Raw genomic sequence first — 18,439 nt, 5'->3', positions numbered from 1 at the left:
AGAGGGTTTCTGCCCCTCCAACACAAACTGGGAGCTGGTTCCACAGGAGAGGAGCCTGAAAACTGAAGGCTCTGCCTCCCATTCTACTTCTGGAAACTCTAGGAACCACAAGCAGACCAGCGTACTGAGAGCGAAGTGCTCTGCTAGGATTATATGGTTCTATAAGATCTCTAAAATATGATGGAGCCTGGTCATGTAGGGCTTTGTAAGTCATCAAGAGAAAAGACACATCTGTTCACACTTGGCATTTAATTTCCTCTCCAGTGACCACTTGTGATTGTATCTCACTTCCTCACTGTACATGCGATGAACTTGTACATCACGTGAATATACAAGTGAATAAACAGGTGAAACTCTGCAGACATGAGAGGAGAGGAGCAACAGGTAGTTAGCAAGTTGAGACATCTTTGCACACTCAAGCCTCATTTTAATGCTCCCTTTAGTCTAAATGGAGGATAAATTTCACATTTCTAAATGTCTGAACACTTGATTTAATAATTCGCAACCAGAACTGTCAGGCTCGACCTGATAATGTCGATTCAGGCTAAGATTATTTGACTATTCCAGTGAGTATGAAAAGGTTGGGCTCTGTGCTGCGGTGGACAAATGAACTGTGCAAGGGAGCAGTGGCTCTTTTACCTCTGTGGGTCTCATGCATGTCAGAAATTACAGACAAGGTAAACCAAAAGAAAAAACTGAAGCCAGAGGAGCTCAAACAAGCATCACCTTTTAAAAATGATTATTTGTTTAGTAAATAAACAGCTGCTTATTAGCCGCAAGCTCAGTTTGCAAGTACCTCTCCCCTACTTTCTGCCCAGTTCAGCTGTGCTCTGCAGAATTATGCAGGATATTTCTTCTGGTAACCAAAAAAACGATTTATTTATTTATTTATTTTTATTTTTTTAATTTTTTTAATTTTTGCTTGTGATCGTATGACCCAGAACACATGTGCTCAACCTCTTTGCTGCAAGGTCTGATCAGACAATAAAATGTCTTTGATAACATCTTAAAGAGAGAACAGATTGAATTTGGCTTCAGTGAACCACTGGAGGGAGCAGACAGAGAAGAGGTGATGTGGACTTTGATATAAGACAAAATTTTGGCAGAGAGCTTCTAGTCCTGATAATGTTCAGCCCTCTGGAGATTGCTGCGATGTGATGCAATTACAAGGGTGGCGCTTCAGTTTCATACATACAGTATGAGTGTGACCTATTATGTTCTCTGTCTACTTGGGTAAAGGTGATTATTATTTATCTGGTGGCATTTATGTGTTTCGATTTATTTCCTGTTCAGTTAATGATACAGCTCCCAAATCATGGCAAGAGTAATTGTTTGTACATGTACAGTAAAATGCACAGTAACACTCTGTACAGACAGCACTGGAATGTAACTAAGTATATTTACTTGAATACTATATTGAAGTACAAATTTTAGATATTTGTACTTCACTTATTTTAATTTTATGCAAGTATATACTTTGATTCCACTAAATCTTATCACCTCGTTACATTTGTCTGACAGCTTTAGTTACTTTTATGATTACAGTTTTTCACACCTTTTCTGTCCAGTGAAAACCACATTTCTCCAAATTCAGTGAATTTGAATCTTTCTGATAAACTGAAGGATTACATATTCCTGTGTTGATAAAATTCTCCTACTTTTTCAGATGAAAAAAAACTCTTTAAAAACCCACTTGGAATCGACGCAAAATGCCTTATTTTTCTGAGATTGTTGACCTTTTAGAGACATATGGATCGAACAGAGCAGAAATGATGCAAACATGATAATATTATAGAAAATGATGCATTATTGTGGATTAAACTAAGCAGCAGTACATAAAGTAGTTAGAATTAGCTAAACCTTAATTAACTAGAGCACTAAAATGCACATTAATGCAACTGTAATATTAATGCACAACATCTTATAAAATAAAACACTAACGGGAACATTTACTGCATAGTGTGTACTTCTACTTTTGATACTTTAAGTCAATTTTGCTGATAATACTTTCATACTTTTACTAAATTAAGGCTGAAGTGGAGTATTTTCCAAATCTGTGTACAGACCTACGATGTTGTATTTCTATTACAAAGAGAAAGGAAAAGATGAATCCTCAAGCTGAAGCACTCAACCTGAAGACCAAAGTTTAACATGAACACAAAAGTGACTTCTTTGAAATATTCCTAACATACAGTACGCTTGAATTTGGCTTCAGTGAACCACTGGAGGGAGCAGACAGAGAAGAGGTGATGTGGACTTTGATATAAGACAAAATTTTGGCAGAGAGCTTCTAGTCCTGATAATGTTCAGCCTTCTGGAGATTGCTGCTTTGTGACTCAATTACAAGGGTGGTGCTTCAGTTTCATACATACAGTATGAGTATGACCTATTGTGTTATCTGTCTATTTGGGTAAAGGTGATTATTATTTATCTGATGGCATTTATATGTGTTTCGATTTATTCCCTATTCAGTTAATGATAACTGGGAATTGGGAATAGCCGCATATCACAAACAGTCGATACCTCTGCCTCTCTTTGTTTTTGCTTCTCACCGTCCCACCCCAGGTTAGAGAATCATGTTTCCGAGGATTGGCTTTGTGTGTGTGTGTTTGTTTGTATTATTCATGATGTTGGGACGTAAACCTGTTTCGTAGTCACATTGTGGGGACTCGACTTCCTTCTGGAGACAAAAAGCAAGTCCCTATAACATAAATCACAAGTTTTTAGTGCAAAGATTTGGTTTAATCTGAGGTTAAGTCTGTAGGAAATGAAAGTAAATCAATGTAATGTATTCTGAAATGAGGGACATATGACTGTGTTTCTGGTCATGCATGTACAAACTATATGTCGATACACACTCATTGTTTGTTGTAATGTGTGTGGCAGTTTGGCCCGGAAATTGTTTATCTGATTGACAGCAGTGAACTGGTGGAGTAGGTATTTTCCACTTTGAAAATCCCCATTGTTCCTTGTCCACCAAGAGACGCTGCATGTGGGTTGGTGTTTTCTGATTGTTTTATACAGGTGTGGTCACATAGTTGGAACCGGACAGGTAAAACCATGTCACAAAAGAATCAAACATTAACATACTGCATGTAGCATTTAGGCTGACCGCACATGCGGGTAGCACTGTTTAGAAAAGAAAACAGAGATTTAAATGTGGAGATAAATGAAGGAAAAGTTCATATTTAATAATAACAATAATTCAAATGTCCTAGATAACTGAGACTTCCTTCAAAATCATATGAAAGTACTTACAGATGTAGTTATAGTATATATACATATATATATACAGTATATACAGTGTATATATATACATATATATATAGTGTACAAATACACTATATATATGTATATATATACACACTATATAGATATATATAGATATACAGTATATATATATAGGGGCAGTAACAAATCATCAATGTCAGGGACTTTTATTTAACATACATATTGCTAATCTAGTTCGGAAGCTTAGTGAAGATTGTCTTTTTTTTCCAGAAATAAACCTTATATTACATTCAATGCCAAGAAAAAAACTTATGGAAGCCACTTTTCTGTCGGGGATTGGCGTTGGTGACATTTTGTATAAACATGCAGCCTCCTCCATTTTAAGGAGTTTTGATCCAGTGAACCATGCAACTCCACCTTTAATTAAAGATGCTAAGGCCCTTACTCACCATTGCATTCTTTATAAACTTAGGCATCCTTGGCCACTCGCAGAGTCTAAAAACTTCTAGCATACCTCTATTACCCTCTCTGTTCTTGTTCTGGTGGTTACGAGGTACGCTCCTCCATGTGCTTCCTTTTTAATGTTCCCAGGGTTCTGACATATCTGGGAAGAAGTGCTTTTTCCTACTTTGCACCTCGGTCATGGAATACACCACAAAGTTATCTAAAATCAGGCACACTCTTATCAATCGATGAATTTAAGGGCATCATAAAGAATGTGGTGACTGAGTCATGTGTTTGTTTCTCTTAAGAGGTTGCTGTGTTTGAATCACTGGTTTGCTGTTTTATTGTGGATTTTGTATTGTATGTTGTGTATGCTGCATTTTAATATGTCTGAATTGTTAGAGCTGCTATCTTGGCCTGGTTTCCCTTGTATCTCAATGGGACTTCTTGGTGAAATAAAGGTCAAGTAACAAAAATAAATAAAAATAAAAGGTTATTTTAGATTGTTGGCCAAGTGCAGAAGGTTACAGAAATATGACATGAATAAGTGGTCTGTGAGAAAAATATTTTGGACACACCTGCAAAGGCGCTCCTGTTGAACTCCATTAAAAGATGCAATTAGGAGCATACAGGAGAGGAAAGGTGGGAGCTCTTTTCTTTCACCAGATTGGCTGATAGAGTTGCTGGTTTAAAATCCACAACATTTGAGCATGCTGTGAATGTGGTAATGCGTGGTCAGTTAATTTTAGCTTTAATTTTACTGCCACAAGAACCAGTGACCTTGTTTTCACTGACCAGGTGGTCACTGAAGAAGTGATGGTTGATTGGTTTTGGAAAACTGTTTGCTGATCAGTAGCTGCAGATTTAAACAGAAACTGCAGTTTTGTTACAGAAATAGGCTGCTGATGTCGACCCTCTGCGCAACAACGCGCCTCAGCTTGGCGTGTCTGAAAAGTGAAAGTAAAAGCAACGTTTTATTGTGAGACTGCTGGTTGTGCGCACTTGTTGGAGCGGCAGGTCAGCCAAGAATATAAACTGAGATTAATGAAATTTCGCGCGGCTTGGAGTTTGCTGCGCATCGGGGAAAATACAGCAGGAAGTTCAGCTGTCCTGAGCATCATCCAGGGAGACCCGACAGGTGAATATGACCTTCCATGCAGTGCTGATGGGGCAGGGAGTGCGCGTTTATTCCAAGTGCGCAGGCTTGAAAAGGAAAGATGTCGGGTGGTTTACATCAGTTGTGCTTTTCCTCGATTTATCTGAGCCATCTGTTCATGATATCGAGCTGTTTTATGGAATTTTTTCTCAAATGATAGAAGCTTTATGTATAACTGTCTGTGCGTGAAGTGGTCAGTTAAAGAAATAGGTCCGAAATATGCATTAGGTTTATTTTATTTTTTTCTGACTGTAAATAATCTAAATTGAAATAGTTAAATTAATATTACTTTGATGAGAGTCGACGTTTACTTTTACTGTGATGTTTTTATACGAGTTGCACTTCATTGGGCGAATAAACTTTTTTAGTTGGGGGCGAAGAGTGGGGCGGATAAACGTTTTTGCGCCTGCTGTGGTTTGGTGTCTGAGTGGGTTACCCCCCAGGACCCCCCGCGCGCGACAATGAAGTTGCTGTCCAGAAGTGTTTGTGAAAAATGGTTTTCCGGGGGATTTCCAGGCAACTGCCATGATTTAATTGCGCATTCACTGAGGCAACATTAAACACTACAGTAGTAGGCAGCATGGCGACGCGCGTGTGTACATGAATAAACAAGGTATTTAACACTTTCATGACCAGGTTTTAACACTATTCGGTGCTCATTTTTACTTTCTTGCAGCTTTTCTCACCATAGCTGTTTGATGAGTTGTATGCAGTTATTATTCGTTGTTGTTGTTTTTTACTGAGGGTTTTTCCTGTGTCAGAGCATGCAGCACGGTGCTATATTAAAGCTACAAAGGTCCTTTTGTGTGTTATCGATCGTTATAATCCATTTCCTCGACACTAGGTTGAAATAGCCTGAGTAGTTTTGTGTCTGATCTCCACCCTTAACCTGTGCAGCAATTGCAAACTAAAAGTTAATTCATAATCGGAAACAGTTGATGCATGATTCATTCAAGATGTATTGGTTCTCACATACAAGCAGAGATTTTAGTCAGATCTGATGGCTTTTACTCAGACAGGGTGTGTGTGTCTGAGGGGGGTCACTCATCTTGAGAATAAAAGATCCCAGGACTGAGAGAAAAGTTGGCTGTGAAATCTCCCCATGAAGTGCCCGTTTATCTCTTTACATGCCACCTGTCATGGTTGTGTTGACTGGAAGTGAGCAGAAGCACCTTTTTCTGGGTCAACTTTTTTAATGACCGCGCAGCTCCTAAAACATGGGAACTATACCCGCCATCATAGAATAAACATGGGAGGGGTATTGTTTTGTTTACCTCTCTCCAGATGAATGAGATCATCAGTCAGTTTTGTGTTTCAGTGTAGACAAGATAATGAGTCATTGAGGCATGCATGTCAGGTTCCCTGGTACCAGAAGTGATGTTGTCTCTTCTACTGTCCAAGGTTTCATGGCTCATTCTATACAGATTGATCCTGATCATACAAAAGTAATTGTGTTTGGGCTGTGCAAGTTCTCAATGGAAGACCAACATTAGCTTTAGCCTGAGGTGCCTCCAAAGTATAAGTTACACCTTGCAAGACAAAAGGGAACCCCTTTACAAGTTGCAATTTTCTTCAAGTCAGAAGTGCACACAGACTCCTTCAAATGTTCACATGACCAGCCGTGAGTCCCAATGCTACCTGTATACTGAACCAGTACTTCATTTATTATCAGACATCACAGGTTTTAGCCTGCGGACACATCTGATGGACTCAGGTGGTCTGACATTCAGGCCCATGTCAACCAGTCTTTATTGGTTCATAATATTATATCCAAAATGCCAGAAACACTTATTTCAGTTATGGTCCCTGTATGCATTGTTGTTTACAGGACATACATATATATTTGTTCCTCTTAAAATGTTATAGCTTTACCTCGCTGATGCAGTGGGGTTGTAATGATCAAAAGTTTGTCTTTCTTTCTTTCTTCGAATGGATTTTAAAGTTTTCTTTAACAGTCGAGCATTCTGACACATTCACACATTATAAACGGAAGTAAGGAGACCTCAAAGTAGCACAAGACTTCTCTTTACACACCATCCTCTGCGGTCCTAACAATGAACAGAAGTGTCCTCGCTTCTCTCCTTCCTATTACTCTCCTTCCTCTGCCCTTGACTTTCCCAAACAACCTGTTTCTATTGTCTTTAATGGCATTTCTTATTAATAATATAATTTGGGGCATTTTTAGCTTGTTTTAACTAAAGGGATTCTGGAATCCCCCAGAAAGGGATTCTGAGGTGCCCCTCAAATCATTGCTTCATGCTGCAGTTCTCCACCTTCAAAAAAACATATATAGGAATAGGGGGTCTGTATTTATCAAACTGTTCAAAGTGACATTTTGACTTGCTTGTAATGTGGTACAAAATTTCCTTTAGTACATTTGGCTTAAATGCTCCACAGACCCTCTTCAAACACTGCTGGCCAGACTGAGGAGGAGAAGTGTTAAGTTTACAATCAGACTGTTGGCACAAAAACATAAATATTCATGACTTGTGTTTTATTTTCAGGTAGATTTGCTCAACACGTATTTAGCTATGTAACAGACAACAGCAAAAAGGAAATTCTGAAGCTTAATGTGGAAACGTGTCAAGCTTGATAACAAATAAGAAAGCTGTGGCAGCAGTGACTCTGCCAAACCTTCATCTGATGTTATCTCATCAGTTTAGTGCAACTTCCACATAGTACTTTATGTATTTTCATGTTTTGTTATCAAGGACCAAAGACTGTAATTAACCATTCTCCTCTTTTATTTGTTATTCTCTCTCTCTCTCTCTCTCTCTCTCTCTCTCTCTCTCTCTCTCTCTCTCTCTCTCTCTCTCTCTCTCTCTGTGTGTGTGTGTGTGTGTGTGTGTGTGTGTGTGTGTGTGTGTGTGTGTGTTATTAGATGCCAAAATGCTGGAAGTGGACCAGGACCCCTTCATCTCTGAATTTGGAGATTTGCCAGGTTGGTGTTGTTGCATCTTCAATTAGATATTAGGCCAGGTAGGGCGTGACGTGGCATCATGGGGTTTTCAATCAGATTGAGTCAGATGCTCCAGCTCGCCCAAATATGGTCACCTCTGGCTCCAAGCTGCTCTGATAACAGATAACAGACTCATATAACATACTAAAATCCAGGTTCTTCTGGAAACACATGGGAAAATTGAATGACTGGATGAACCTGTAAATTATGGTCTCAGGTGATGATGAAGTAAGAGATCTGCTATGCCCTGTTTTTATCCAACACAGTCTGAACCTGACCTTGTTAATTCCAATTGCCTATGAATGAAACAAAACTGATGATACACTGATATCATCATCAGAAAGGACAATATAAAATATAGTGAGGTGGTTTTGATTAGATAATCAAATCAGTGATATAGTTGACATTTTCAAGACATCAACTGAATCAAGACCCCGCACCACTGCAGTTGGGGGTTGTAGTTGCTGAACATTTTCACCTGTAGCTTGTTGTGTTGTTGTTGTGTGGTCTTCTCGGTCATTTCTACCCAGCACTCCTGCAGGAACTGGAATATTTTCCACCCTTGTCTTAATTTATGCTGATAAAGTTGTGATTCGTCCGGTACGACGCAAAAAAGTAATCGAGACAATTTAGAAAAGCAGTTCCACAAACAGATATGCAGGTTTGATGAATTATGAAATTTAAACGGTTCCCTATAGGAATTCTGAATGAGCGGTATAGCAAACTGTTGCAAGTGTGTTCTCTGATAATGTTTATCATTTGTTTCAGATGATTTATTAGAATACATGATGGTTGATTACCCTGGTAAGTTGCAACCAAACATTCATTCACTCATTTACAGCAGACATTTGTTCAGGTGAAAGATGTATTTCATGTTGCTTGTATTATCATACAATGCACGTAATTAGACACAAACTCACATGTATTTACGTAACTTACACAAATTACATGTTTTCCCTCCTAGATACAAATTTGCTCTTTGATGATTCATCGTTGAAGAACACGGATGAACTCGGTAAGAAATTTGTCTTGTTCTTTTGCAACTGCTGACAAATATTAGGTAACAAAATATGTTTGTTCCTGAAATGCAAATAACTTTACTAATTTTCCATACTGTGCATTAACCAGGCTTTATGGTAATGTCTGTATTTTGTCAGGTAAAGAACAGGGTAAGGCTTCTTTTTTATTGGGTTTTAATGGAGTAAGAGAGATAAGGAAATGGCCAAAAATTAAATAAATAAAACAATGTAGTCACTCAGTAGACACTCAGACAACACCAAATAAATACAAGAGAAAAAACACTTTTACACCTCCACACCATGGCAGGAGACATTATTTATTTATGGTTTCCTTCTGTCGGATGGCTGTGAAAAAAGCCATATCTCATGAACACTTTGAGGTAATTTCTTCGCCAACTTTCACTTGGATTCCACGATGAACTGATATGATCGGAGGTCACACTGTCCTCACAAAACTATTCTGGAACAATCTTTTTCTGACTGTTATTCAGTGAAATCACTCAGGAACAGGAGAGGAGATGCTGACCATATTTCACATTCACTGATGTTGTGTGAAGCGTCCATGTTTTTAGACTTCGTGGCTTCTTTGTAGCAACATCTAGAATTGAACCGTCGTCTACCGTTAGGACTTGTTTTCTATCTGAATCGGGTTTATTGTCTGAATTCCTTGACAGTCTTCACTACATATATTATATGAGCTCTGACGGACATGAATGTAAAATGAAACTTGACTGGTTGGCAGAGGCATTCAACTGCAGCGGTAGTTTCCAGTGAAGTTTCAAGTTCCGTTCCGTTCTGTTTTTGGGTCATCAGCATGTCTAAAAACAACATTTAACGGCCATAATTTTTAGCTCAGTTCTGAAATGCATGACAGTAACCACAGTTTCTGGTTCTCGTGTCTCCTAACTGCTTCACTGATTGTTTTACTTCCTCTTCCATACACTTCAGGTGACGTTCCCATAGCAACAGAAGTACCCAGCCCTGGGGACCACCAGCAGGAACAGAACAACAAACAAACAGACAAAACAAAAACGAGGAGGAAAAGTAAGAGAGGTAAACTACCAGCCAACAAGAACCTACTAAACTCAATTTTAGGCTTAGAGTTACAAAAGTCTGCAAACTTGTACCAATTCATCAGTTGTACTTGTTTGTGCAGCAGGTTTATATATTACCTTTTTGTTTTCCAGTCCCCCAGTCACAACTATGGACTAATGAGAACCCCACAGCAAAAAGGCAAAGAACAACAGGTGACCAGACTCTTCCTTTGTTACATTTCTACATCAAATGTGTAACATAGCAAAATATATAACCTGGTCATTCTCCTATCAGCCAGCCTGCCTCATAACTAATGTTTTGTCGCTGTCCTCTTGTATTTTTTTATTGTCAGTCATAACAATCCAGAGTCCAATCTTATATTTACCCAATATTCAAATCAGCTAACCATAACTGAACAACAATGTTTTTTGTTACTGGTATTCCTTTCTCCTTTCTGTTTAACAATCTGGTAACAACCGTAAATCCTCTCTGCTTTTGCATATTTGAGTTCACTGACTCTAAGTACTTGCTCACCATTTTGCAAATCATCTTACTGTCTTTTTGACATGTGGATGCAGTTGGTATACTTTCAGGGAGCTGTTGGCTCTCATGTTATGACCATCCTTTGGGAAATTTGGGGAATTTCTTTAGTTGTCATAGTGACCAAGTGAATCATCAAGTCAGCATTCATGTTAAATTAATGTGGAAGGTTCAAGAGTTTCTTAATTGATTTTTATATCATATGGCAATGAAGGTAAACCAATGGCTGCCTGATTTAGAAGGGCAAATGCGTCAAAAATCTAAAAGAGCATGTGTTCAGAGGGTCACCTGATTCATAGTTAAGGAGTTAAAGCCCACTAACACGTAGATATGGTCCCGGAAACAATATTTTCCAATAAGATATGCAGTAAAAAAAATCTCCATAGAAAGGCGTCCTAAAGGACCAATCATTAATTTATGGTCAGAAGTATTCAGACTGGCAGTTCTGGGTTTCTTTGGTGTCTCCATGTGAGGTAAGCTAAAAACCTTGTTTTAACATTGGTTATTCAACTCTTCCAGGTCAACCAAAAAACAATGAGACGCAGGCTGAGCCAGCTGTTGTTCAAGGTGAGTTTTAACCGACTCCTGCTGGAAATGTATTCTCAGGGAATCTGTTTGGATTGTTAAACTGAAGGGGCAATAAGAAAGTGAAAAATAATAAGGGAGGGCCTAAGAGAATACATGACTCAAATATCAAGGGAATAGCTACAACTGCACAGTAAAATACCAAATACCAATATGCAGCTGTAATTTTAAAGATACATTAAAGAGACCAAAACATCAGAAGTCTTTGTACATGAGAGCCATTTTACAGACCAGGTAAATCACATGAGGCTGCAGTACGTCAGACTCACGGCTGAAACAGATGCTGGTTGGTCCTGCTTGACTTGGTTCCTGAGAGGCTCTGGAATGCAGGTCAAGAAACAGGAAGTTTAATTTTGAAGTCATCAGATGAAATGTCACATTGATGAATCAAAAGAATAACTTTTACCTCACTTGAACTTCCTCCTGATTAATTTGCTGCTTTTTAAAGATCCATTTTATTTCTCAATGTGATTAAAAATGTCCAGTTTAGTAGTTGTTTTTTAAGTCTCTGTTTGCAATAAGAATGCCTTTTACGTCTTTGACAAAAGAATATGCCTAACACTTTCCTTTTTAATTAAATTTATAACAAGGGCACACTAAATCGACATCGTTCATCCCATCTTTATGCTCTCACTTGCTCTCCTGGCAGTGGCTACGACACCATGTTGTTTTAAATTGTCCTCCAATATTGACATTTTATCAGTATTTTTTTTAACTAAGTTACTCTGCTGTTTACTATCTTTTTGGTCTGGCAATGATATTTTAATGAGGTTGCTCTTTGTTTACTTTTTATTTTAATATTTCCAATATTTCATTGTCAGTTATTGCATTTGTAATGTGTACCAGTACCCTGTTCCATGGTGATTTTACACTATAAATAAAACTGAATTGAATTAAATCTCTTAATAACTGGACTGTACGCCTGTTTTCATCGTTCCGACTCCTCAACAAAACCTGCTTGCAGAAAATACGTTGTGGTTGTTTTGCAGGTGCCCACACAGGATCATGGCCAAGTCCAACAGAGACTGTGAGAGGCATGTCCACCCCGCCACCAAAAATCCTTCATGTCTACCATTCCCCTTCAGCACATCGCATTCCCATTCAGTTCATCACCATCCCGGACTCTCCAGGGTACCAGGTTGTCCATCTCTCTCCTCCTCCTCCTGTTATTCAGCTGCCGCTACCCAACACAGCTGCTGCACCGACATACATACTCGGTGAGTCAACCATTGTAGGGTTTAATTCCCCATTAAATCCAGTCGTCAAGTTAAGAAGTGTTGCTTAGATGCAGCTATATTAGCAATCACACACCTGTAATAACATAAAAAGAGTGTCAACAGGCCACTTTTCATAAACATTTCCATACTTACTCTGCCAAAATCTTAGTCCTAGTCCTACTGGATCTTAATGGTGTGTTTGTTAGATAATTTGGGACAAGGAATTATGTTACAGGTTTTTTTGAAGACTTGCCAGCATTAAAAGCATAGTCTGCCAGGCCTCAGTCTTTGGGTCTCTTTTCTTTAAACTGAACTGCAGCCTACCAACGATATACTTGGACACATGGATTTGGTCAGCCAAGGTTTCATACTGTACGTCACATACCTAAGGAGCCAATCCTGTCTTCTTGCGGGATGTTTCCCATATTATACCAGCTTGAGCTGTTGGCAAGCGATGGAGGGGTGGTGGAGATAGAGGCGGGAAGTACTGAATGAAAGCAAAGGACAAAGCACATCTAAGTCCCTTTTAAGGTGTTAGGGGAGTTTTTTTGGTTTTTAAAAAAAAAAAATTGTGTGCTATTATCTCATGTTTATTGTGCCTGTACTGTATCAGCAGTGCATACTCTAACCACTGTTTTTAATACAGTTCCTGCTGCCTCACCACCCTCCAGACACCGAGTGCCACCACTCTCACCAAGTAAGTAAAAAACTTATTTGTGTGTGCGCGCGTGTGTTTGTCTTTATGTGCTTGTATGTAGAGATGTAACTCTGTCAGTGTTCTGCTAGTTATGGTTCCAACAATTACAGTTTTAGTTCTGCCTGTAAAGTAAAAACATGGAAGACACTCTGTACCAAATACTGTGTGTGAATGCAGTCTTTTAATTTGTCTTCTCTTGTGTTTGTAGCGAACGGTGCGGTAGCGCCGACCCACATGAGTTCATCCCCATCAGGTTCTCTCACAGCTAGCAAAGCCATGTCTCCCTCTTGTGCCTCACCCGTCTCCCCTAGTAGTGGTGAGCATCAGTATCTGTCTCATTCCTTCCTCCTTCGGAGTTCATGTCATGTCATAAATGTTATGAATTGTTTCATTTCAGAGATCATGTCTCTTCACAAGGAGTCACCTCTTCCTCAGTCTCCTGCTGTTATTGACATTCCACGTAAGTTACAACATGCTTTCTTCTGATTTTATCTTTAGTTTCCTGAAAACATAATTCATGTTTTGTGGAGGAGCATCAAAGCATTGTATTGTGCTTTGTGCTTCAGAGGTTGTAAAGGACTACATTCAGGAAGCCAAAGTCCACATGAGTCAAACCTGCCAGGATATGGAGCCAGGTCTGAGCTTGACCTCTCATTACGTGGAAGTACAAGTGTGCCAGAGAGAGATTCTTCGCTCTGGAAAAACCACAAGCAAATGCCTGGACAAGGAACTAATCATCATGGGAGATACAGATCGGCAAAAAACCTTGCTGGGACCGAGTCAGGTCAGAGTGAAGTGGTGTCCACAAAGGTTTTACCAGCTCTGTCTGTGTCTTTTCCTTTTCCAACTGATTGTTGGCTATAACTCACGGGGTCTCTCCTTCTCTACTCAGATCTTTGAAAGCTCAAATGGAGACAAGCCGAAACGCTACATTTTGCTGCTTGGAAACGCTGGCATGGGAAAAACCACTCTGATCAAGAAGCTGTGCCTTGACTGGTCCAGAGACTGCATCCCCCAGTTTGACTTTGTCTTCTTATTAGACGGCAAAGACCTCACTTTAACAGAGCCGACCTACAGCCTTCAGACGCTGCTTCTCAACCTCTCCTGCTCTGCCCCGTCCTGCATGGACCCGGACACAGTGTATGCTCAAATCCTTGCAGCCCCCAAACGAGTGCTCATCATTTTTGATGGGTTTGACGAGTTGCAGAACTATGAAACTCTACTCCAGGCTCCAGAAAAAGACTCCATAACATCATTGCAGAAAGACAGTAAGGCACAGACCTTCACAGTCAGGCAGTTATACTTTGCCATCCTTCAGAGAGTCCTTCTTCCAGGCTGCACTCTGCTACTCTCCACCCGGCCTAGAGGTGCTGCCACCCAGCTACTCCGCCGCGTGGACAGCCTCCTGGAGGTGTGTGGCTTTACCTCAGCAAATGTAGAGACATATTTGTCTCAATACTTCACTCCTCTTGCTCTCAGAGCATCTGCTTTGGACTTTTTAAAAAGTAGCAGATATCTACATTTCCTCTGCTGTAACCCGGCACTGTGTCAGATGGTGTGCCTGGTTTTAGAACAGTCCAAAAGTTCGGAGGTCCTACCAAGAACTTTGACTGAGCTCTGTCATCAAGTGCTTTGTCTAAAACTGGAAAAAGACAGTGGGGGCACATACTCATATGTTGCAGCTCAAACACAAATATCTGAAACCCAGACACAAACCTCAAATAGTTCTCAAGTGAAGCGGTGTCACAAAAATAATCGGACAACGTCCAGAGCACAGGTACGCACTTCATCTCACACCCAAAGAGCAAGAAGAACAAAACAACAGAAGAAAGAGGAAGACAAAGTGGGTGAGGAAATGACTGTTGGCAGGGAAGGAACTAAAACAGAGAACAGGGAGTTGCTGTTGCAGCTGAGCTCTTTGGCCTGGGAGAGGGTCAAAGACAAGTCCTCTACCCTGTCCAAAGGACAGGCCATAACTGCCAAACTCAAGGCGTTCGGCCTCAGGACTGGTCTCTTTCTCTCTCATCACCTGAGGAAGAGGCCGTTGGAATCAAGTGGTGAGAAGGAGGAAGGAAGAGCAGAAGACAAATGTGAGATGGGAGGAGAACAGAAAGGAGAGAGGAAGGAAAACAGACGGAGGACGGACATTGAAGATGTTGATGCCCATGATGACCACGTCCTGTTGTGGGCCAACCCTTTTCTTAAGAGTTACCTGGCAGCAGTCCATTTGTCTTTGTCAAGGTAAAAATACAGTTTACTCCCTTTTCCACTCTTTCACTTTCAGTGCGCTGACACTCTTTCCGTTTCCCCAGGACTGTATCGGAACGAACTTTTCTCCAGACCCTCTCCTTCCAGTTAGGTCCAAAGGGTCGACCGAAACCTCAAAGGGAGGAGATGGAGCTCACTCAGCGATTTGTTGTCGGCCTGCTCTTCCACAACAGGACAACACTGCAGAGGCTTCATTCATACACAGAGAGAGTCTTCAGAGATGTGGTCGTCAGCAAGCTGGCTGTGGTAACAAAACATTTGGAAGGTCTTTCCTTTGGTGACCTGAGCCCTGCCCAGGTGCTTGAGACATGCCACTATGTTTATGAGGCAAGTTTGACCCATGATGAGAGTAGCAGAGACTCTGCCAGCACACGACTGATGAATCGTCTGGTAGCAAATCTTCCCGAATCCCTGACATTTCACAGAGTTCCTCTCAGCCTGCCACATGTGTTCATCGTGCAGAACGCTCTCGAACGAGGTGCAACCGAAGGGAGAACTTTTTGTTTGGATCTGGAGGACTCTGGGATACCAATCTGTGGACTCAGAGCTCTGGTGGGCCTCAAGAACATCAAGACATACAGGTAATGCGTTTTTTTTTTAAAAAGCAGCTTTTTTTCACCCATGGGGCTAATTGAAATCCTGCTTTAGTCTTTTGGTCTTCATCAATGCTCCATATCGTCAATTGATACCGATGTCAAACCATCTAAAAATGAACCTGTGTGTGTGTCCTAGGGCATGCATCGCTGATGTCATCACCCTCTGGGAGCAGCTACAGCAGAGTGGTGATGAAGAGCTCCTGAAAGGGGCAGTGTCCAAGTTCAAGATCCACCCTCTGAAAGCAACACAAGTGTGTCACATAGAGCACCTGGCAAAGCTGGTCAACATACATGTGCACAAGAGTCTATCAGACAGGTAATACACACAAACACACATAGACACTCATACATTTAGATGTACTCTATAACATGTTAAAATGTGCATTATTCTCAATTGTAGTTCCAGCCAATCAGATTCCATCCTGGCAGAGGGAGTACCAGCAGTCAGAGAGCTACACAAGCTGGAGCTTGAGTGAGTTGAGATTTCATATTTGAATTTAATAGGGATGATGATGATGATGATGATGATGATGATGATGATGATGATGATGATGATGATGATGATGATGAGCAGGAGGAAGAGGAGGAGAAGGAGAAGGAGAAGGAGAAGCATGATGATGATGATAACATTGTTGGTTCTTCTAGGCTCAGTCCAGAGATCGGTCCCCGGGCTCTTCCTAAGTTGTTGGATCTCCTTCCAGTGCTGCAGAACTTGCAGCACTTGGAGTACGTAAACACACCTTTATTTCTAGTTTTCTCTCAATGCATCACTCTCTGTGTTTATGAGATGTTTTTCAAGTATTTGACAGTCTCTATGTCCCCCTTCAGTCTAGAGAATTGTAAGATAGGGGACAAAGGAGCGGAGAAACTGGCTAATGCATTGGTCTCACTGTGTTCCCTGGAGATACTTAAGTGAGTATATGTTGCCCCCTTTCTCGACCTATATAGCTATGTGAACTCAATAGACAAAAAAAAAAAATAGAATAAAATTGCATCATCTAGATTTTATAAAAGTAAGAACTTGATGTATGTGTGTTCAATTGTTTGTTTTCTCCTTCTGGATCCCAGTCTGTCACAGAATTGTATAGAAGACCAGGGAGTAAAGAAACTGACGACCACACTGAAGCACCTGCCCAAACTGCACTGTTTAAGGTACATCACACACACATGTACTCGTCAACACCCACAAATTCACACACTTGTCGAGCCACGTAGTTTCACTTCCCTTTCCATCACTTTGTTTGTTCCAGTCTCTACAGTAATGGGATCTCTGACGAAGGGGCAGAGAGTTTAGCTGCTATCCTCCCACAGATGACATCCCTCACTGACCTGGAGTAAGGCCACACAATTCAGATATTACTACACGTTTATTTATTTCATCTGTGTATATTTATGTGTGCTAACCCACAGCAGACAGATGATGTGTTGTTGTCCTCATATATGACTAAAAATATTTCAACACAAAATATCTTGCAAAAACACAGAGCATCTGTTCCTATATCTAAATAATACAAACAAATGTTATTTCTGTGTGTGATTTTGTGCAAACAACAACAAGAATTGAAACTGCACATCAGCAGAGGAACTTCTAGTATATGGTTTGATAGAAATTTGATGTATATAGTTGATTTCTTGGTCTGTCGCCCCTGATTTGTTACTATCGCTAAGTGCAGTAAAAATGCTCTGAAAACACATTTAAAGTATTTATTCTGTTTGACAGCGTGACGTATAACAAGCTGACAGATGTTGGAGCACAGAGCTTGGGAGCCAGTCTGAGAAACTGTAAAAAGATGAAGACTTTAAGGTGAGCTATCATGTCCTTTTGCTTCACACTGTGTCTTTGTCCAAATCTCCTTCATTTTCTGACTTTGTTTCGGCTCATCTCGTCACAGGATGTGGAACCATTTTATCCCAGGCGGAGTTTTTGAGAGACTTCAGCAGCAGGACAGTCGGATCCTTTGCCAATAGAATGATTTTTTTTTTTTAAATTTTGCAAGCATGTTTACACTACACAATCCAAAGAATGTGTGTCCATAGCAAAGTGAGAGGAATAAAAAGAGATTGCACTGCAAACAACTACTGATTTGCTGCTTGTACTAGTTTATTAATAAATACACACAGTGCTTCCGTGTGTCGACTGTAGATGTTTGGTGATTCAAATTAAAGAAGCACATTGCACTACTATATCCGTCTGATATAGCTGTACATAGATTATTTTTTTTAAATACCTGAAAAAGCCTTTTATGCTGCATTTGAAGTGTCTTTTTTATGACAAAAAAAACTATCTCATTGTTTGCACTGTTTGTCTGTGGCTTTACATTGTATATTGCTTCAATTTAAATAAAGTGTTTATTATTGTCACGTTTATTTTTAGGCTCCTCATCACTACTCATTTCACATGTTCCAGTAGTTTATTAAAAACCTCTTTTCACTTCCTTCCCAACAGGTTTTTGTTCTCCATTTTGCAAAATGATCTTCAACAGTATTAAGGCTTCCTACCTATGTTACCGCTGTGAATCCTTTAACATTAAGACTGTACAGAGTGATGTTTACTCGATGTCACCATGATCACCATTTTAGACGGTCAGCATGATTTTGAATGTTAAAAACGTGGTGAGCTCTACTCATATTTAAAAGTGAAATTAAATGGAAATGATCTCAAAGGGAAGGTGAAAATGCAAGCAGAAGTGTG

General features: G+C 40.1%; 1 protein-coding gene across 1 annotated transcript; it reads left to right on the top strand.

The window, feature by feature from the left end:
- The first annotated feature begins 4,694 nt into the window (after positions 1–4,694).
- Positions 4,695–18,114, top strand: ciita (class II, major histocompatibility complex, transactivator). Its single transcript, XM_069149706.1, has 22 exons — positions 4,695–4,813; positions 7,713–7,772; positions 8,559–8,594; positions 8,755–8,805; positions 9,758–9,862; positions 9,997–10,056; positions 10,904–10,951; positions 11,959–12,186; positions 12,833–12,883; positions 13,092–13,199; positions 13,281–13,343; positions 13,450–13,667; positions 13,776–15,124; positions 15,196–15,732; positions 15,884–16,063; positions 16,148–16,219; positions 16,393–16,473; positions 16,576–16,659; positions 16,816–16,899; positions 16,998–17,081; positions 17,468–17,551; positions 17,640–18,114. The coding sequence occupies exons 1-22, from the start codon at positions 4,720–4,722 to the stop codon at positions 17,713–17,715; spliced, it is 3,753 nt and encodes a 1,250-aa protein (XP_069005807.1). The 5' UTR covers positions 4,695–4,719; the 3' UTR covers positions 17,716–18,114.
- Positions 18,115–18,439: the final 325 nt, after the last annotated feature.

This window comes from Embiotoca jacksoni, unplaced genomic scaffold (assembly GCF_022577435.1).
Source record: "Embiotoca jacksoni isolate LCO1_2020_lvr unplaced genomic scaffold, fEmbJac1.0.p SCAF_15, whole genome shotgun sequence".
Lineage (NCBI taxonomy): Eukaryota > Metazoa > Chordata > Actinopteri > Embiotocidae > Embiotoca > Embiotoca jacksoni.
Note: the sequence above shows the minus strand (reverse complement) of the source record. Positions and strands in the feature narration are given on the sequence as shown.